The sequence below is a fragment of the Helicoverpa armigera genome, chromosome 26, assembly GCF_030705265.1.
Source record: "Helicoverpa armigera isolate CAAS_96S chromosome 26, ASM3070526v1, whole genome shotgun sequence".
NCBI classification, from domain to species: Eukaryota; Metazoa; Arthropoda; class Insecta; order Lepidoptera; family Noctuidae; genus Helicoverpa; species Helicoverpa armigera.
This window is the reverse complement of record NC_087145.1, coordinates 7,407,219-7,429,634: the sequence shown is the minus strand read 5'-3', so window position 1 is coordinate 7,429,634 and position 22,416 is coordinate 7,407,219. Positions and strand designations below refer to the sequence as shown.

The following is a 22,416-nucleotide window of genomic DNA, read 5'->3' as shown; positions in this document are numbered from 1 at the left end:
GAAGAAAATTAAATTCTTAGTTACCTCAGTATTAATATTATATGCGATGCTACGACGGTATATTATAAGGCTCTAAAGACTTTACTACGGCGTAGCCAGTTTGCGCGATCACATGGATTTTTTATAGAAATTGCTTTCACATTTTTTTTTTTTTTTTTTTATTTAATTATCAAAAATAATGTTTACATTTTTTTTCACTGATTCAGCATCACTTAAACCTCTCAGGTTTGTATGTGATACTTCACAATTCTATTCGTCTCACACAATAAATTATACATAGGTAAACGTTACGTTACACACTTTATAACAAACACAAACAATTAATCAACACTGCCGAATATTTTCTAAGTACCCACTACTTAGAATACATTCGACAGTGTTCTGTTACAGATTTGAGAAGAAGTGTGTTCTTAATTTATATTTTATGTTATTTTTTGTTATGGCATCACGAGTATCAGTAGGTAAAGAATTGATTAATCGAGGTATTATATATGCACTCGTTCTTGTGCCGTAGAAATTTTTTGCAGATGTGGTGACAAGTTTTTTTTGTGCTACGCTCCGCGTGTATACAGGATGACATTTTTCGAACTTTATTGAGTTATTGAAAAATTGTTCTTTTAGGATGTTAAACTTAAACTTATCGTGTACAGGTAATGTCTCGCAGTGCTTAAAATATTCAAGGTCATGTGTTAATGTAGATTTGACTTTAGGTAAAATTATTAAAACAATACGATGTCCTGAATAAAAAGGTATCTTTCCTAACGAAGTGTTTTGAAAGAAATTAAATACATATTACTAAGTTTATATAAAAAAATAAAAATAAAGTAATGATTGCCATCATTCAAAAAAAATCTGAATCTATTTCATAACATTGTCTATGATACCACCACAAAATCCATTCACTCACTCCAAATTTGAATCCCAAAAAAAAAGAACAAACGTCAAACTTCACCAAGCAGTTCTCACCTGTGTGACGTCACAACATGGCCGCTACCACGTGTTATTGCTAGACTGCCAACTGGCATATACCGCCCTTGACACTGCTTATTCCTTCTGACTAACTAGCTTTATGAAATATTACTTCCTTGCGGTTTTTGGGTTTAATTAGGAGATATTTGGTTGGATTTATTGAGGTTTTAGAATTTACTGGAATCAGTTATCAATGTCCTCGTCTCGTTTCGTGAATGTCCGCGTGTGTTCTCGTCCTGGCTGTCATTTGTTCTTGATAATCTTTGTCAACCACTTTGGGATAAACTTTGGTTAACTGTCTGACTAAATATGTCTGGCTAACCTCCGAAAATTGCCTCGGGTTGCCTGGGTAACTGAATTGACCAGTCGCTCTATGTAAAACACTGGTACTCAGCTACATCTGGTTAGACTGGAAGCCAACCCCAACATAGTTAGGGAAAAGGCTCGGCAGATGACTGATATTGTAAGAATTTCATTGACGTAGCGAAATTCTTGCTCCTTAAACATTTTAAAGAACCTTAAACAGTCTCAAACCAATATTAAACATTTTACAGACGATTGTGCAAATTCGATTTCCGTTTGTTAACTTCAAAAACTTGGTGCAGACCTGTGGCTGACAACAAAAGCCGCTGAGAAATAGATACGGCCATATTTTATACGTATTTTCAGATGTGTATCATTGTATATCGGCTGTCTGTTAGGTACGGTCCCTGATAAATGCTCGTCCATGTGGAAAAACTGTACCTGAAAGTTTACCTTTATTTTTTGGGGAGAGACCTCTTGATGTGCTCTTTTAAGTTTAATATTGGTACTGTAAAATGTGGCTACCTAGTCTTAATTTGTAGTAGAAGGCAAATAGGTTTTTTGCCGTCCAACCATGAGCTTACAAGGCTAGAAGTGATATGTATTTCGTAACTAAGTATAAATACAACTATCTTGTATTTTCAACAACAATAATTTAATATGAAAAATACACTGCTATACGATATTGTATAAAAAAAGTCCTATGTTTTATGAGGATAGTACATAATACTATGAGTGTCAAATAAAATTATTACTTAAAATAAAAATTGTTTAGGCTCGAAATGTATTGGTATAAGGCGAGATGATTTCAAATCGTCGAACCAAAAGTACATTTTCTTATGTTTGTGGTTTCAAGCCATTAAATGCAGCTTTTTTCTCAGCAATTTTCTTCGGATACATATCAGGTGAATCACCATCACAATATAAATACGTGTACTGATATTATTGTGCTCGGATCACGCTTGCCAGACGTGTCATTACGTGGATGACATAGCTGGGTAAAGTGCAATGATATTTACTATGTAAATATAGGTAAAATTAAGGGGACTAGTTTCAGTATTACGGTCATAAATGGACGTTAAAACTTCTGTGAAAGTTGATTTAAATTATAACAGTTGAGACATACGAAATATAAGAAATTCTTTAAAGTGTTAGATAGCCAATTTATTTAGGGCCTCATCCGGTGATAACTATACTCTAAGCAAGCATGTGCTATCAAACACTGGAAGATTTACTTTTACCGGAGTCATTACATTAGCGCGTTAAAACAACAAGTAAAGATATACAACAAGGTGATACAAAAACATAAGGGAGTCTTCTTCAATTCGGCTCACAAGATCCCTACTTTGGTTTCGATTTATCTCTTGATATTTATTGTAAAATGGTTAAAAGTATGACTAAACGCTCTCTGGTGCAATCCGTATGCAATATTTTTGTGCCTACAAAATCTGAGAAGAAAACATTGATGCATATATTTTTTCTCTCATGTCACGAAAATTCTTGAAGTAAGTACTCTCTTAATTCATAATATGTATGCGTAAATTAGGTTCATTGATTTCACATTAATTTATACAGTTTATTAGATGGTAGTTTAATTTGTGTAAGTGACAATGAAGTTGTTAACAGTCTTTCAAAAAGGAGGAATTTCTCGAATCAGATGTTTATTTACATTAATCTTACGGGTTAGATTAAATTCAGATATCGGCCATTTCTTTTAGACAGAATCTTTATGTGTTATGGGCATCGTTTCGTTATGCTCCTTCACACACAAGTTCGAAACGAAAATATTGTACGACCTTAATTGATTGATGATTTATTGCAAGTTCGATTGCCTCAACATGAACAAGTGCATATCAACATTATATTTAGCCGTGACGATTCCCGATAAACCGACAACACATCTCAACGTCACGCTCATACATCATAGGACGAAAAACTAGCGAACGAGCGACAGATTCCTCGTATGTATCAATCAGGCTCCGACTCTGTATCCCGACGGGAATCAAAGATCCGAGACTTGCGGCCGACGTCCGTTGCGTTCATTTTTCCGATAATAGACCGCGCCGTCTCCCTCGCACCACGTTGCGCAAACGCCACCAAGCCGAGCTAAAACAGGGGCTCGGGCATACTAAATTTAGTTCTGCAACACTGCACCGTGTCATGCCCATAGAAAACATTAACAGCGATACACCACACGATATATGGACACCGCATATTCCCAGCCAGATTTTCGCGATCACAAATTGGTGTATAATATTCAATTAGGTCGGCCGATATTGATGGCAGAGCCGGCCGGCCGGCAATTTTGGTTAGCGCATCTGCTGCTCCTATACGCGTAACGTTTGATATACGATTAGTTTTCGAACCGTTTTCACCGGTTTACCCGGTCGATAGTCCATTATCCGGCGGGTGTTGGCGAGCCGGGCCGGCTGCCGCGCCGTTTGTCCCTCAAGGTGCGTCGCGGGGACAGCTAAATATAACCGCACACGCGGCCGGTCGTCTCCACAATTTTTCCTCGGTCCGGCGTACTCCCGGCATGCTGCCAGCTCGACGTCATACCTCTATTACCTCATAAACGCCAAACTTTGAGAAAGGACTTTAAAATTAGCAAGGACGCGGGTTCAATCGGCTACAGACAGGCCGCGGCCCGGGTATTTCTGTCCCGCGACACCAGCGCTCCTGATCATTACGCAAGCCTCGGAGCATCGAAGATGGCCGCCGCCGGCGCGCAGAAGACGCGGGAGAGGAGAGATGAGCTGTCACGGGATATTTATGAAATTGGAACTAAAATAGATTCAGTAGTAGCTTGGAGCGAGTCACCTTGACGCGCGTGTCTTATGTAACTCGCGCCACGCGAATCGAACGCGACGCGCTCCAAAATCGAAATTCGAAAATGTCAAAAACGTGACGCAATCGGTGACGTGTCGATGTGTGACGTAAGTTTAGTGTTGCCACTCCTCCGTTCGACTAATAAATTTATTGTTTGGCATGTAAACGGATGCGTTCGAGCCAAGAAATTACAGCGTTCGGTAAAAAAAATATTGAATGAAGCAACGGAATGATGGCGCAGTGTAATCGGGCCCGCCTTGCAGCTTTGCCAAACACTATCTTGTTTATAGTTCAACAGTTGCACAAGATTTTTGATTATGGAATGTTTACACCTTCCAGTTTCCTTGTTTCATTGTGATCGGCCGGACTTTTGTTCTCTCGCTCTATTTTTTATAGAACTTTTAATTACTCCTTTCTCCTAATGACGGCGGCGCCTATTGAAACGGTGGACCACTTAAACTTAAGTGTAGAAATGACTTTTTATTTTTGCCGTCTGTAGGTAGTTCCCTAATGATTTTTCAGCGGTACTTACTTGTTTCAGTCGCTCCAAGTTTCGTTTGCATGTATTGTTTGATGAGTAAAGTTGGGGATTATGTTTGGCTGTTTTTGGCGTTGGCAATACTGGTTAATGTCAGTTCGTATTTTGTTATAAAGACGTTTGCAACATTGTGTATCTCAATAAACAGTTATGGTCGCTAATCTTGTATCGTTGGTTTCTAAATGTGTATAGTTTAATGGCATTGTAACATTTTAGCTTTGTTTATGAATAAGAATTGAAGTAAATCGTTTAGATTTCTGTCCATTAGCTGGTTTCCATTATTTTAATAGTGTTATTTATTAAGATCCCTCTCGTTGCTCAATTTGGGGTGTAGGTACTTATGTATGTGTTTCGCTACGAAAATAGTTCTTCTTTCGGTTTAAAATAATGCACTTTTTATTATACTTTACATAATTTATAAGTAAAGGTTCAGTAAGATTTTTCCAATGTTTACTTCCTTAACTTGAGTCAGAAGCTTCCTAAATAGGCATAAAAACTATACTTACGCAGTTGAATTGAAAAATATTTTTTTCTGCCTTTCGTTAAAAAATACTGTTTCAATTAAAAAAATATATAAGTATCCTTCTCTTCTTATTATTCATTCCAATTTTTTATTTTGAAGACTTTTTATTTATTCGAGACTCTCATAAAACAATCGTATTCACTTAAAAATAAATATGCCACCATTCACCTATGTCAACTGCCCATAACCTATGACAACTTTTAGACAAGCAAAATACTATCCTAATATGGTTTTAAATATTCCGTTCCCGTATCACGCGTGGTATAGAATCATAAACTAAGTGTGAACGCATGTTTTACTGCAGATTTAATGGCGTATCTACTTAGTATGAGTATGGCAACACTAGGCGATGTTGTCCTTTACATAAACTGTGATACTGATCCGATTGTGATGGGATTTTTTTGGAACACTCTCTTTTGTTTTTTTGGGTGAAAGTGTAAGTGCTGTTTTTAGTCTAGTTAATGTCAAGTTGCAATTCGTGAATTTATTTAGTTAAAGTTATCAGCGTAAAATAATAATATGGATAGGTAAATAAAAGCATGTAAGTCTCTATGGCATTTTGTGAATTATCTTGAATGTATAATTCTTAAAACAACTGCATTTTTACTATGCATTTTACGTTCAATTTTCAAAGTAAAAACGTTTTCAGAAAAAAACGCCGTTTATGTATTCGGTGAACTTAAATCTAAGAGACTTATCTCTCATATAAATTAACGCTAAGATAACGTCCTTTAAAGTACTATATCTGTAAAGTGACTCAATTACTTAAGAACCAAAGAAACAAAACAGACACCAACCAGCCCACCAAAACTGTTACCCACACAAACAATTAACACAAACAGGGTATAATCATCAATTTTTCCGGCAGCCGCCATGATGGAAACGCGGGCGTCTCGCCAACATCCACCATTGCAAATCATGAACCACAGACCGCCAATAGGCTGCCAGTTATCATAACTTCAAACACAAACACAGCACTACTCCATATCTTACCATAAGCCGCTGACAACCCTACCAGCCGAGGATTAGTGACGTGGGTAGCCTGTAATCCCGGCATATCCCGGGACAACACGGGAACTATTTGCATACGATTGCAGTTAAACGTCATCTGCGGGATTTGAGACAGTGGTGCGTCTTAGCGGGATTGCAGCAAGTCGGTAGTAATTTTGTGTAATTTCGCCCCGGGATTATAGGGGGTTGTATGGGTAGGTTGGACCGGGGGCTTGTTGTAACATCGTTATGGTTCGAATGGTTAAAGTTATGGGATACGGTCTTGGTCTGCAGTGTTTATGTTGTTAAATTTCTGTGCTGTTCATAGTGTATTTATTTATTTACCTCTTTGTATATCAAAGATAATAAAAATAAGAAAATCCGACCAACAGTCATCACTCGCAATTCTTATGAAGAAAATATTCAACTTACAATCTTTACCTTACTCGTGACAAAGCAATACTTATTTGTTGTTGCGTACTAAGATACATTAAAAACATAACGGTAAACTATTATAAATACTGAATTCATCAACATACATAAGGTACTATCTAAAAATACTTCTTATTTTCCGATCACTTTTTAAATACCTACTTAATTAGATCCCAAAATAACCCAAAAAGCTCCTTTAAAACCAGCAAAAATCACTACCAGAAATCAATAAAGAATCAAAAAAGTACCTAAAAATTGCCACCAAAATCCCTAAAGGTCAACCGATCCATTTGACCCAAATAGCAAGCAAACCCGGGTGAATGTACGTCACTTACGCAACAATGACAGTTGACAATACAATTAACATAGCATATTTATTATACGAACCGTCAAGCCATTGTAAAAAAAGTCGTGGCGCGTGATCAGACTTCTAGTGGCAAATTTGCAAATAATTGTCGAGAGTGCATTGGCCGAAGCTTACCTTGTGTTACGTGAAAGGAATATAACTAAATAGCGATCTTGTGTTGGGTTTTTTGGTGTAACGGTGGTTTAGGATTAACTGGGATGGTTGGATATTAATTTGTTTGGTTTATGAAGTGTTTTTGGTTAGGTTGAAGGGGTTCATTGGGTCATTTGTTTTGAAAATAGCTGTTAAATATGACAAATGAAAATAGCTAGATGAAAAGTAGCCTATATCCTTTTTAAGTTCTAGTACTTGTGTAACCCTCTTCAATTGGTTCAGTTTTGGTGTAGTGATTTCCAGACAGATTTTCTTTCGTGTCTACCTCTATATAATTAGAACCAGCCGTTTTCCCTCGGTTTCACTCAATTCTCGTGGAAACTAGACTATTGTCAGTGCCGGGATAAAATATAGACTATGTCACTGGTAAAGAGTGTAGCTTTCCAAAATTGAAAGAATTTTTCAAATCAGTTCATTCGTTTCGGAGAATGAAATTAGTAAAAAAAATGTATTAGTATGGATTAAGAAAGGTTTATTTAGATCGTACTTTCCCTTGTGTAAGTATTTGATATATGTATCGTTTTCTTTCGACGGCGCCATACTGGATCGGTAATTCACAATGCGTTTAGAGTTCGGACATCTGACTACTAAGTGGATCAGTAAGCTTTTCCTTAAACTTCCTTATAAGACTAAAGTAAAACATGTGAAAGATTTAAACCATTGGTTTTATGTATTGAAAAACCTTGGGAAAATTATGACGTAACTTTTCTAGCCGCTATGTCTCGTGTACTTTCTTAAAAGAGGCATATTTTGTAAACTAACAGTAAATAAATACTCCTTTGAATATACTGCTCTCATTGCATTTTGATACTGGCAACAATAAATAAAAAAAAATCGAATTTAAATTCGATATAAAATGACATTCTATAATCAAAACTCCCGCGACAACATGCTTTCTATTTTTAAACACCCAATTTTCCTTCAAATTGAACCATAACCAATTAAGATCTTCGCATTTTAAACTTTTTGGTAGAAAATCGAGGTCGCTGACATGAATAGAAATATGACAGTTTTGCAAGATTTCTAGGTTATAAAATAGGGTTTTGCTGACGTGTCGTTTAATTTAGGACGGATAGAACCTTGGGGTATTTGTGTTCGGATACAATGTGTGCACAATGTTGTGGCGAGATGTTCGGCGGTAATCGACGTTTAGTTGCTTCTGTTTTTAAGATAAATCTACAATACTAAAACAATCTAAACCGCAGTCTAGTCTTAAAAAAAAAGGCTTAAAAGTCTAGACTGTACATATATTGAGCGTCGCGTCTTTCAGAGATAATGTTGATGTAGTTTTTGTAATTGAAATGATAATTATGGTAGTTGTGAATGGTTGTCTAGGTTGATTTTTTATTCTTGATGGTTTTTTATCGAATCTGTAACGATAACATAAATGACAGAAGCGCCAATTACACTACAGTATTGTTTTTTAAATTTGAAATTTAGAAAAACCGCAGTCAAAAGCGACCTTAAAAAAGAAAAAACTTGGAAAGAATAGGTACAATAAGTAAGAGATCATGTATATTTTTTTAAGGCTCTGATGTCTAGAATGCTTTCAAACGAAGTAAAATTTAAAGTCATTATTAACTACGAAAAACATAATAACTTCGCTACATAAAATATAGCACCTATTAACATACCCATAAAGCCATTCCCCGATACTTTAAAACTATTAACATAACCTTGGGGATTTGAGAAGGCAACCATTTGAGAGGATGCCAAGGAAAATATTAGCTTCTTAAAATGGTCGGGTTACACAATTTCAGAGATAAATAAATCACAAAGTTTGGAAGGTAGTTCGATAATACAGTCCCATGCAATTTTCCGTATCACTGCAGTATCTATTGGGTTTAATGATTTGTGGGTAGTTTTGTTTTTGTTTCTTCATAATTTTACTGCAGTGGAGTATCGGCCTATTGGTAGGAAGGTCGTTTTAATTGGTATCTGTTTTGTTTGTTGAGCATATTTTTAAAAGTATATTTACTCATTTTCTATATATTTTGTATAGTATCGTGAACGTCGTTATTAAAATTGGTTTCAATAGCAAATTGTAGAGTTAATACCATATTGACTTCAACAATAATGTTAATTTTTCTAAGGGAAAAATTTAAAAATTCTCGTAACAGATATTTTCCTTCTTCACATCTCTATCAGCTATTACCTCATATTCACTTTCTTTGTTACCAGTTTTTTTCTGACCAAAAAGTTTATCACAAATCTCTCTTACTACAAAAATCAGTCCACATCTCACAAATAAAAACAAAAGCGCATCAAAACCATCATACTCACACACGTTACATAAACTCCTAACATAGGAAAACCCGCGAACATCACATTAAAACGCATCAGCTTTATTAGAATTCTTCCCAGTGAGTGTATTTATTAGTACATGCTAGTACTGCAGCCTGCATTCTGCATTGCATCCGGGAGCATGCACGATTATCCACAATTACTTGTACTAGGCTACAAACTTCACTTATGTATGCACTATGCACTTCGGATTCTTGAAGAGCGAAATCGATATGCCGAACTGCCAATAGGTTTGGAAAATCTTGCAGTTGGTAGTACACCTGTGGTTTGTGCATTTGTTAGCGGTACCTTTGATGGGTAGGCATTGATTATTAAGACCTTGATTGGATGTAACTAGCTTTTATTGTGATCATTGACGTTCATGTCAATCTCTGCTTTAAGCTTTTGTGGTGAATTTAAAGTCATTAGTTCTTGCACTACCAAAATTTGAAGACTTGAATCATTTTGCTCTCTAAAGATATAATTTTGACATATGCCCAAAAAGTAATAAAAGTAATGCAAATTCTCTAGTAAGCAAATCAACAGATAAGTTATTGAAATTCGTCCGTCAGAGGTGCTAAGGAGCCTTCTGAATCAATCAGAATAATAAAACCAAGTAACCTGTCAAAGGTTGTGTTTCCTTATAACAAACATTTGCCCTAGTGCGGCTATCTGTTCCCACCACGCTCCATATTGAGAGGCTTATCGTTTGCCTTCGATATAAGTTGATAACTTTAAATAATTAGGTCGAGCTGACTTAAGAGAATCAGAGGAAGATTCTACCATGTTTGTTACAAGTTAATATGTTGTTAACTCCTTTAGATCTGAAACTAGAGGATATTTTTTCTTTGTATTATCAATATCTTGCTCTCGCTTTACATATAGCAACGGTATTTGGCAATACAGATCCATTCATTTTTCCTGACGAGGCTGCGGGATTGTTCAATACTCAAGTCTTTATTAGTTAGTAAGAGTTACCGTGGCCCTGGCACATAATGGGCTTAAAAAGGAACATGACGGGTTTTAGTCACTAAATATACATTCGTTTAGGAACCACCAACGTCCTCTTAAGAAATATTTTTTCGTGCTTTCTCCTTGCCTACTAATCTACGATACATACATCATTAATATCTATGGCACCTTCATCCCTCATCTCTTCACGACCTACATTCCTGTCTACCCTCATACCACCACATATAGGACTGCGTCGTAAAAAACGCTAACGTTTTGCGTCGCCCGAACTTTGAACGAAACAACTTGATGTAAGTTCTGCCTCGGAAGGTCGCTGGATTGCGCCTGAGGTATGGCCTCTGTTGCAGCGAGAAGTGAAAATGGGATCTGATGTTTATGGAATAGGGTGTTCATTTGTTTGTTGTACTTTTATTTGTCTCTTTTTTATAGTATTTTGGTCGTTTAATCATTCTACTTTTACGTATCTAGATTGCTTATATAACAGTCTAATGTGCTCCGTCGTCGGTCCGGTCTTAAGGCAGACATATACATGTGACATCATGTGTTATAATTAATAATAATATCATTAAGAAAAGTAGGCAAATAATTTCTTCTTAATTATTGACTGTCCTAATTCTAACGTCTCTTGTTTTAACTCTAGTATTCTTCTATGATATACATAGCTTGATCATGCTCAAAATTATGATCATCGTTTCCATTGCAACTTCCCCTATTTCTCAACTAACAAGCTGAAGCGTCTTACCCACTCCCGCTGCCACTGAAACCACAACTTTAGTTCTTGAAACTATTTTCTATTTGTGCGCCAGTGTTCAGCTGTTACTATTACTCAAGTTGTTCAGTATAAATACCTATACTGTCCGCACCTAGGATCGGAACAAATATATTTATTTGAAGGTATTTTAGTTCAATATATTGCGAACCTTTCGTGTTTCAGAAGGTATGATATCTTATAGAAAGTATTTCTATCTTTGACCGTCGTTATGGTAAAAAATGAAGTGCTTCTAGTTTTAAGTTATACTTTTTGAGACTTTGTCTATGTTGATGACGCTATAATTTCTGTTTTACATATGTTTTTTGTATCTAATACTCATACACTATTTCATCATCATCATCAGCCTATCGCAGTCCCCTGCTGGACATAGACCTCTCCAAGTGCACGCCACTGAGATCGATTTTACAATACACTATTTACTTACCACTATTTATTTTGCTATAATTTTCTTGTTAGAATTACAGATGCATCACATTTTCAAATCATCTACATAAATTGCAAAATTCCAAATTTACAATTGGTATTTGCTAGAACCCGCACAGAAAGTCGAGGGAAGATATTCAACTATGTTTTCAAAGATCACGTTACGAAATTATTGTATTTTCTTGACACCATATCGCTTTTACGATCGAGCTCGTAAAACTAGCCACGTGTGCTGAAAAATGTTCGTGATGGTTTCAATGCATTATATCTATGCTATTTTTGATTAGCCCAGTATTATTGGGCAAGCTAAAGAATTGTATGATGTAGCTCTCTTTTATGATAATTTGAGAACAAAAAAGTGCAAGGATAATTGAGTACCCAATATTCACCTCTATTTACTTACTACTTGCAATGTTTTTGACAGTTTTGAAGATAGAGATTTCCCGTCGTACCACAAATATTTCAAACGTCTGTTGAACACTTGTCTAAAAAATGTCGATTGTGACGTTGACATAAGGTCCATTTTGCAGCTACACTTTTTTTAGAGAAGTGTTCAACAGATTATTAAGTGTTTGTGGTAAGGCCATTCATGTCTAACTTGACATTGCGACCATTTAGCGATTTATGAATATTTAGCGGACTCGATTCCCTATACGTAAAAGTTATGTATTTAAAAATTATAGCATTTATTTTCCGTACAGGAAAAAATGAGGTTTTTCTTCCATGTCCTTAACCACTGCTTATGTATGTATGACAATTTATTATGAGCATAAAAGACCTTGGCTTTAGAAAAACTGCTATGACTAACAAGTGCAATATTATAAATGGAAAATGTTGTTATTCTTTGATTAGGTATGGTAAAGACTACCAAGAAAAACTCATTTAAATACATTATTTACGTATAGAGAAAATGTTAATCATAATTTTGTAGATACTTTCTGATTACTCTTTATTTTGGTACAAATGACACAATCACCGAGGTACTATAATATGAGAGAGATTGCGCTTTTTTCACCAAATGTTTTATGTAATTCCAAACAATGGACGAAATATGTATATATCAAATATGTAGGTACAGATATAGAAGCTTCGTTAGGTTAAACAAAAACGTATTTAACCTTGAAAACTACATTGCACATGCAAGCATGTAACTCGATTTTCTGAAAACTAGCTTGCATAACAATTTTCCCTCAGTAAGCAGATTGCGCCATTCCACACACATAGTGCATATCGATGTATTTGATAGTTCATTAGCGGCTCTCTAATCCGCCGCAAACAGTTTAACATACAAATATATGCAACAAGACAGGTGCACTGCACACATGTTTCTAAGAAGCTTTTCAACATATTTCGAATGCATACCGTTTAAGTACCTAAATACATATAATCGCACAAACATTTTGCATTCCACTTACAATAGGATTTATTGTAAATTTACGTGCTGCGTGCGATAACCGCCTTCGTACGCATCACTTGTTGCGCGCCAAAACCGCGCGTGGCAAGATGGCCGCCGCGCGCTTTTTTTCACGGCGTCTTTCCGCGTGTGCCGTGATTTTGGCCAGTTCTCCTGTGTGACGTCGACGACCCAGTTAGGTACGCCAACCGGTGCCACGGCCAAGTCCATCCGGGCATCCCCAATGAACCAGCGCCAATGTCTATAAAATAAATTGTACGCACGAAATAAAGAGAAAAAAAATTATAATGAAGTAAACGTCAGCTCCTGATTTGCCGCCAAAACCTGGGTGAACGCACTCCAGTGTTTTGGCATGGCTCGTTGGAAGTTGTCCTAATAGTTCGTTTATTTGATAAGGCGTTTTATTATTGCCACACGGCCTTTTAATCAGTTCGCAATGGTGTGACATTAATGCTGTCGTTACTGAGAATTATTTTAGGATAGTTGCAGTGCCAATGTTGAGGAGCTAAACATTTTCTGTGCTGGTCACATTGACAGTGAGAGCGCGTCCCATAGTTTATCTATTCACGACAAAATAATCGCAGGATCGTTCGATTGGGCTGCGGTTTGACTTAGTATTCGTGTTCCAGATTGCAGTTCGTTAGCCGTCAACTATCTACGAGCGGTCGATTTTATCGTCAATGTGCGCCTCGTCTAAAAGTATAATAACATGAATATCGCGATTCCCGTGTATGATATCATCATAGTAGCAGAGCCGGCTCGTACCGAGAATCCACTATGAGCGAACCATTGCCAACAATCTTACTATTCAGCATTTGTTGTTCTTATATTTGCCAAATATTTGCACCTTATCGCCAGAGTATTGTGATAGTTTTACGAGCACCATTTTTATATTTTTATTTCGCGCGCATTTTGGCCGTGTTTCCAATATGGTGGCTGTTTGTTTTGGATAATGAGGTTGTGTTAAGCTTTTTAAATGTTATCATGAGGATGTTTGTTCATCAACGTTGAGTATATTGAGCGATCAAAGTTAAAAATATTGGCTTTATAGATTAATTTTAGATTATCCTTCATTTTGAACACCTGTGGAGGGTAAAGATATTCAAAGCTGAAAGTTACAGCAACAAAATTAAAGAGCGGAAATAATTGAAAGGCAGACGTCGAAATCTATAAACAGTTGCCTGCACTTGAAAATACGGGCGAAGAAATAACTGCGCGCGAAAAATTTCGGTGAGGCTATTGACTCTGACATTTGGCATGATAAAACCGATAATTTTATAACAAGGGGATTCCGTCCACGTGTGACCATGGATCCTGCCAAGGGAAGACACCAGGCGCTGGCACTGGCAATGGTTCGTCTACAGCAGCAGCCAACTCAATGTTTTGACTAGACCTTTTTGTTTATACCCGCGGAAGTCGACCGGTTTTGTTTGGCCAATCAATCATTTGGAGTTTGGAAGTTTTTCCTTCTATTTTCTTGGATTTGTTGTCGATTGGCTGAGGTGTGTGGGTTGATTGAGTAAACTTGTGTGATGTTGTGAACTTTGATTTGGTTCTTTCATTCATGATGCTGTTGTCCGTATGAGGTTTAGTTTACTGGCTATGGATATTGAAGTTCATACAGAATTTATTTTATTAATTAGGAAATTAAATGATACACATATTAAAATATAAAGACGATAGAAACAAAAGCGACGATAGATTCTTTTCGTCATATTTTGGGACTATAAATAGAAAATGAAGAGAAACAAGTGCCATTTGATAAATTCTAAACAAAGGGTTACATACACTCGACAAACATAGATTTTCTATTCACGTTCTTCGATAAAGTATTGTTGAAGTCGATCCCAAGTAGGACAGACTTCGCCATCGACAAGCGAATTCCTGCGATAATAATACAATAAACTCTGAAACAGACATTAATTTATTAGTTCCGTGAGTAGATGGACTTGTATCCATTTGCAAAACATTGAAAAAGAAGCTGAAATTGAATAAAATAAGGAAGATGAGGTGTTAGAAGAAGAAAATACTCTGGATACAGAAGATAATTGTATTTCAAATGACGACGGAAATAGTAAGAATAAAAGATTCTGATAGAATGATGTAGATATTCATTATAAATTAGTTGTTTAATAATTAAATGACAACCTCCGAGGAAATCATCATTAAAGTAACAACAATCCCCAAACAACATTGGAATATAATAGAATCATTTATTTGCCATTTATTAGGTATCTGGTATATCTCATAAACTGTAATTTTTTGTAAGTAAAACACTCTACTTAATATTGTGGACAAAGCATAGCCCATCAATCAGACACTAGCAGGATCTAGACTAGATAGACAATTATAGAATATTGAAAAGAAAATTCACACCCAAGCCATGTAGCTTTATCAAGAAAACTGAATCCATCACACCCACCTTGAAGAGTACCTACTAAGACAAAGTTCACAACAAATTCAAATAATATAATATTAAAATAATTTTCCCGAGTTGTCATCTGAAGTTCTCCTTTTGGCTGTTGATAGGCAATGAGCTAGCTACCTGCTACTATTTATATGCCATTGCTAATTCTCGTTCTATATTTACTTCAGACGGTTTTAGTCGAGTCTAAAGATGTCGTCTATACTAGCTCTTTTGAACAGAAGGTTAATATGTTCCTCTGTGTTAGTATCAATTTTAATGTTATTAACTGTGTGGATAGTCTGTTCTTTGTTTTCTGATGTTTTAGTGTCAGATTTATCTTCGTTGTTTTTAGTTGAGTTTCCATTGGGAATATTTTATAGTCTTGGATGACTGTCACGATTTGGATTTTGTTTGTAATTAAGACTTTATTTCACTTGGGAATTATAGTCTTTTTTTTTGTCCAGGGAAATATGGTTGGTAAAAAGGATGGAAATTGATTATTATATAAATCGTAGTACGTTAGTGTAACTTTTGATGGTATTGATAGTTCCATGACATGTAAATGAACCCATCAAAGTTTTATGGTTTTACATTACACAGTATAACTGTTGAAGGTGCGATTAATGATCCAAAGTAATATACATTACTAATCTTATATGAAGTTGGTACAGCTATGTACTTTCAGCCTGCTTTAACTGATGGAATTACTAATAATTTTTCGGTTATACGACCAATTTAGTGATTAGTCCCACATAATTCTTTATTTTCCTTTGATTACCACGTTTCATATATTTTTTGTCTATAAAAAATTATATCGATGATTTAATCAAATTGTTATTATGAGCTATCCTAAAGAATTATTTTGCTCCTTTGTCTGTTTCAGAAATATCCACAGCTTTTAGATTTCCAAATGATCCCTTTTCAATAACATTTAATGGGTCTTCCGTGATAAGTGACAGTGGTAGTCTAGTCACGTTTCTTGGCAAAGTTTTTAAACATATGTCTGTCCGAATACTTGCACTATGCCCGTCACGATCTTTAATATTATCGCCATGGTCCCTGTTCCTTAATATATTTCGAGCACACTTTTTTCTGCCTCTATTACTATATACTTTGTTACATCTTTCATTTGTTTCTTAAGAACTTGGTTTAACCAAATTGACCAATCTATAGGATAATGAGCATTATGATATGAATCTTTATGAGTGAATTCAGGACAAGTGAATATATTTTCCTTTTAAAAGAGGAAAGAATATACAAGTTTGTTAAAGCTCATCTTGAAGCAGAACGCACGTCGAAACATCATAAAATGCCATTGATCGATTAAAATTCTGGTCGCGCTGCAAAAGAATGTGGTCAACACAGCATAAGAAAGGGATACATCAAAAATCAATAATGTCATCTCAAAAATCATTTCACGAAAGTCGCGAAAATCGATGGTAAATTCTGATAGCCGAATCGGGTAGGCGGTAAATCACAGTACATTTGCATACATTACGCTATGATTCAGGCATTACAATACAGTATTTGTTTCGCGCATGCGCGTTGCATACGTTATTAATTTCTGCCTGTGTGCACGTAGATCTTTTTTCTTTTGTTCGTACATGACACAATTAGGCCTACCGCTGTTGAATAATAAGTTAGGTTTTTGACGTTTATGACAGGTGTCAGTGTTGGAATGTTAATCGATGCCACGCGTGGATTTTTGGACACGATTGGCATTTAATGTGGGATCTTGTTTTGTGGAATCGTGAACTGAAAGATTATAAGTGTTTTCTTTTTATTTGGCTTTATATAAGTCTCGTTTTGATGTAGCAGTAAGTAGGCTGAGCTGAGTAAAGTTTGAAGAAAGAAATGTGAAGTTCGATTATTATGAGGCTAGACACTAGCCACTACATTTTTGTAGGTCAAGGGTACAAAGCTGAATAACATAATAAATGAATTGTAACAAAGTTTTTTAAATAGAGATTCATATGTAGTACTTAAATGGTTGAATATAAAATATTGTGAATTGCAGACAGAGTTCGTTTTGAAAGCGAAATTGTAGCCTAAGCTTAAAATAAATAAAGAGTTCTAGGTTTACAAAGAATGTCTAGTTCATCTCTTTATTTTTAGCAAAATAAAATCAAATATTTGGTCTATGCCTATTTAAATACGTAATGTTGGTTTAGAGAAGTATTAGAATTTCTCATTTCCGATGAAATTTGTTTCCACCTGGAAAAGCTCACGTCATCAGCATTTAGCATAATAAATTAGCCCGGATTTACTCAGTTTTGTCTACAAGTCTGGTTTACCGTAAATTTATTTTTTCATTACCGTTTTGCAAGTTGAATGTAAAATCAGTTGGTAGATATATCTTCGTCGTAATGGTCGTATATAACACAACGAATAGATATGAAAACTAACTTGTCAGTTTATTTATAGATTTCCAAAACATTGTTCATGGTTTCGTTTATTTAAAAATGTGAATTTACGTGAACGAAACTGCACTCATCACTTCGGATAGTTTAAGCCTTTCGACGTCATTTGAGAAATCTTTGGATATTTAAAAGATTTTATATATTAAACAAAAGTTTGCTCAATACTAACTTAAATACATCTTAACTGATGAATTTATTACATCAGAAAAACGTTACGGGGCAGTATTCGTGGCATCCAGACTGGATTGGCGAGTCCCACGGTGGGCGCCAATAAAGAAAATTCAATATACCAAGTTAATACCTGTTTTGAATGTTTCTCTTGTTCACAGGACGAGTTCCATCCGTTCATAGAGGCCCTGATGCCATTTGTAAAGTCCTTTTCGTATACTTGGTTCAATTTACAAGCGGCCAAACGGAAATATTACAAGAAACACGAGAAGCGGATGAGTCTCGAGGAGGAACGCCATACTAAATATGAACTGCAGGTAAATAAAGCAAATAATTTTAGGTCATAATAATTTGAGTTGGAGTTTGAATGTAGTGTTCAACTGTAGGCCTCTGTCAAAATTGGTAAAGCTAAATGAATCATTATAATTAAGACACAGATAGTTACATAAAGTACCAATATAATCAAGACACCACGCAGTGTTTATTAGGTTTAGGTTAGGTTAGGTTTTATCTAGACCCTACTTGTTCATGTAATCACAAACATCCAGAGACGAAGTTAATATGTGGGAGTCTGACAGCTATTGCTTTCAATGTGGCAATAGAACTTACGCCTGAAGAATCTCTGTCTACAATCCTTTTGGGTATATTTGGGTTGGTCGGATGCACTTCTATGGCTTTTACTAATATTTTATTATTTATGTCAAATTAAAGGGTATCTACAATAATTGAGATAAAAATATACCGCATTTAGAACCAAAATCCAAAACGAAAGTCCCCAAAACTAATAGAACCCCCAAAACAATTACAGAACGAGAAAGCAGAAGTGAAACAGAAATGGGCGTCGCGGTTGCTAGGGAAGTTACGCAAAGACATCACCCAGGATTGTCGGGAAGACTTCGTGCTGAGCATCACGGGGAAGCGGCCGGCGGTGTGCGTGCTCTCCAACCCCGACCAGAAGGGCAAGATGAGGAGGATAGATTGTCTGCGCCAGGCTGATAAAGTGAGTTCTAAAGTCAAATCGTTTATTTCACTTAGGCCTTTAAATGATCTTATGAAAGTCAAAGTTGCTTCATATGAAGAAGAACGAGCAAGGAAGTGAGAGTTTTTTCTTGGTGTTGGTAGGTAATTTAGGTGAAAAAAATATGAGAAGGTGTAGTCATTGTTGACTGTTTTATCGGGAATTTAACTCGTATATGAGTTGAAGCTTAAGTGATAAAAAGTATGGGCTGTTGGTAAATGTTTACGCCAATGTGATAGGTGATAAATTGGGTAATTAAAATGCGATGTAATGACTGAATAGTATTGATATGCTTAGAGCACTTTTGCGTAAGTATCTGCAAGCTTCGGTACTTCAAGACTTAAATCGTAAAAAAAATGCTTCTACCTTTGTCACCGCGGCATATTCGGGAAAATGCTAGATCTGCCTAGTTATGTTCACAACTATGTCATGGTATCTGGCACGGATCATGGCTGCGATTCTATCCAAAACCCATATTGCACTACGTGACCAACCTAATATTTTCTTTTTCCATTCCAGGTATGGCGTCTAGACTTGGTAATGGTGATTCTATTCAAAGCGATCCCCCTGGAGAGCACGGACGGCGAGCGCCTAGAGAAGCACCCAGAGTGCACCCAGCCGGGTCTCTGCGTGAACCCCTACCACATCAACGTGTCTGTTAGAGAGCTGGACCTCTATCTGGCGAACTTTATAAACAGCTATGGTAATGGGAGCGACCGTCTACCAGGTCTCTCGCTCAATACTGTTGAATTTGCTTTGTTGGTTTTTGTTCTGGTATTTGCAAGATTTACTTTGGTAAATGTTAAAGCAATGTCTTTGAGGAGTACGAGATGATTAGCCGGTCATACTTGACGAAATTAAATTTGACGCTGTTTGATCAATTTGTATTGGGGATTGTACCGTTGCTGTCATATTTACCAAAGTATTGATTGTGAATACGAGTGTTAGTTTGGGATGATTGTTGATTACAGAGCCTGTAAATAATGTAAGAAAATATTGAAGCCATTTAAGATGCAACTAAATAAAGACAAAGCGTTTGATAATGAAGATGAAAACGTAATCGACAGTCATCCTTTATTTTTATTGTTTGCATTAGAATTATGTTTAATAGAAGTAGATATAATTAGTAATAACATAATCTAGCTTTTGCATGTATTTAAACTTTGAGGCATTATCCAACTTTGCACTTCATCTTATAATTTTTATACTTCTTTTAACAGTAGTCTTTTTCATCTTTAAATGAAGATAATTTAAGAAGTAGTATCTCTAATCTGTTTGTTGTTGAAAATAATGTCTGGTTCTCGCAACTTGCAACAGTGCAAATTCATTATGAATCGTTTTCTAATCTCCAGAATCGCCATTCATTTCAATATCTAAAGCTTGACGTAGCGTAGCAAAATCAAAATAATGCTTAGCCTCTACACTACATCATCACAAACTGCAATTTCATTTACCATTCCATCATTGGTCTCTAAAACTTTGTACAGGCTAGCCGTCTTAATATACATAGACATAGTCTTCGGTGCGTCCTAGCAAGTGATCTGGATGCGAAAGCGAAGCGAACAACAAATAGTAGCTTTCTTTGAAAGTGACGTGGATTATACAGCATCCATATTTATTTCGATTGGCTTCACATCGCATTTGGGTTGATTTGCCGACGCAGGACGCACTCTTACGAGTACACAGGAACGATAGTCCAATACCTATGGTCCTATCAAACGCTGTGCTACCTAATTCGTACGTTGCTTTGCACATATACAATAAAGTTGGTGTGATTTCAGATATACTTAGCGGTTCGCTATCGCCTCAGACGCCTAGGGACAAAGAGAATGAACACGAGGCTAAGAGTAAAGGTAACTGGCGTCTATATCGTATGTGACACGTGTGTTGTTTTGCGTTCCTTCTTCAGTTTTGTGGCAAACAATGGCTTGGGGATGTTTTTTTTTGGGTTTAGATATGATAATTTTACTGTTAAAATTTAGTGCAGTGTCAAAGCATATATCTTTACCACATTCTTTCAGTAGAGTCTCGTAATTTTCAAGTTATGTATATCGAACTATTCTGATGAAAACGTTTTCAGGTGTGTAAGTTTTCAGATTTTTTTATAACGACTTTGATGATCTTGTAAGGAAGGAAGATGAATGTTATATAGTTGATTGATAGAATATATATGACGGAACTGTACATAAAGCAGTCAGTAAAATAATCGATAAACAATGACATTACATTAGAGTGAGGATGGCAATGAAATAGGAGTAAAAAACCTCTTCTGGAGGGTAGAAAATAGTTTCAAAATTGTAGAGGCTGCAAGAATTGTTTGCCACACTGCAGAAGGAACATCAATGTGATTGGTTTGCACAAAAAGTATTGTCCTAAATTATTATTTTTTTAATTTCATTTTATGCATTTTTTCAAAGACAAATTCTTAATACCTGCATCAAATTGGCTTGCACTCACACTTTTCATGCTTTTATTGGTATCAAAATTTTGAAAAAGATCACATTTGGGATTGCCAGAGTAATGTTTGCTCCTTTGTTGTTTTTTGAAACTTATTTGTATGTAGTCGGTGTTCCTTCTCTTTCACTATTTTTATCTTCGTATTTATCAATGCTTTTGTAAACGTATTATTTGAGGATACTTAAAACTGTGTCTCTTCTATTCAATCCATTATTATTTGATATTCTTGAAATAGTACCTCTGTAGTTATCAAAGTATCTATTTCATGTTTTGAATGGTTGATCTCTTCACCATGGACTGATCAATTCATTTTTGATAAAACCATTATTATCGTTGATTATCCTTACAAATAATACGTTTACAAAAGGCATTGATTTGATGTTATCAGTAAAATAAGTTGCATTTACTTCTTGTACTAGTAATATTTTACCCAATTCATATTCAATATTGATAACTTTAAAATCAATCGTTTTTGTGTCATCATTCTCATCAACAATGATTGGTGAAATGATGATAAAGTCCTATAAGCTGAATGTACAGAAGTATTAATGCAACATATAAGTTATTTTTCTAAAGCAGGATTTTGGAAAACAACATTCTATGAACCTATTCTTTTTATAACTCTTTTACAAACAGCTACAAATTTTGAAAAGGAAGATGTGTTTTCTCACGAAAGCGGGTGAGTCAAGCTAGTGTGTGTAAATGTACATGAAAATTGCCTATGTATGCGTAAGCTCAAGAGAGAGCTTAGCAGTGGCCGAGTCACCGAGTCATACAAAGACAATATGCATATACACTTACACACACTAGCTTGGCTCACCCGCTTTTGTGACGTTGTTTTTCAAAAATGCTTTGGAAAATTAACAGTTCTATAGTAGATACTGTCGTTGGATGTTTTCTATTGTACAAATGTTTGATGTCGTGGCTTTATTAAGTTTAAGTTATGAAACCTGTAATTAATACACAGGGGCTTAGGAT

At 35.8% G+C, this 22,416-nt stretch overlaps 1 protein-coding gene across 13 annotated transcripts in view; it reads left to right on the top strand.

Moving 5' to 3' along the window:
* Positions 1–22,416, top strand: part of LOC110372645 (nuclear factor 1 B-type) — a 43,619-nt gene that overhangs the window by 8,516 nt on the left and 12,687 nt on the right. For 5 of the 13 annotated variants that reach the window (XM_021329517.3, XM_021329514.3, XM_021329516.3 and 2 more), the window contains exons 2-5: positions 18,125–18,280; positions 18,772–18,963; positions 19,501–19,708; positions 20,763–20,834. In XM_021329517.3, coding sequence (XP_021185192.1) covers positions 18,125–18,280; positions 18,772–18,963; positions 19,501–19,708; positions 20,763–20,834 — 628 coding nt within the window. Of the gene's footprint in view, positions 1–4,040; positions 4,209–18,124; positions 18,281–18,771; positions 18,964–19,500; positions 19,709–20,762; positions 20,835–22,416 lie in introns of those variants that run through there. The other 8 variants (XM_021329521.3, XM_049849768.2, XM_021329515.3 and 5 more) reach the window with 4 other exon arrangements.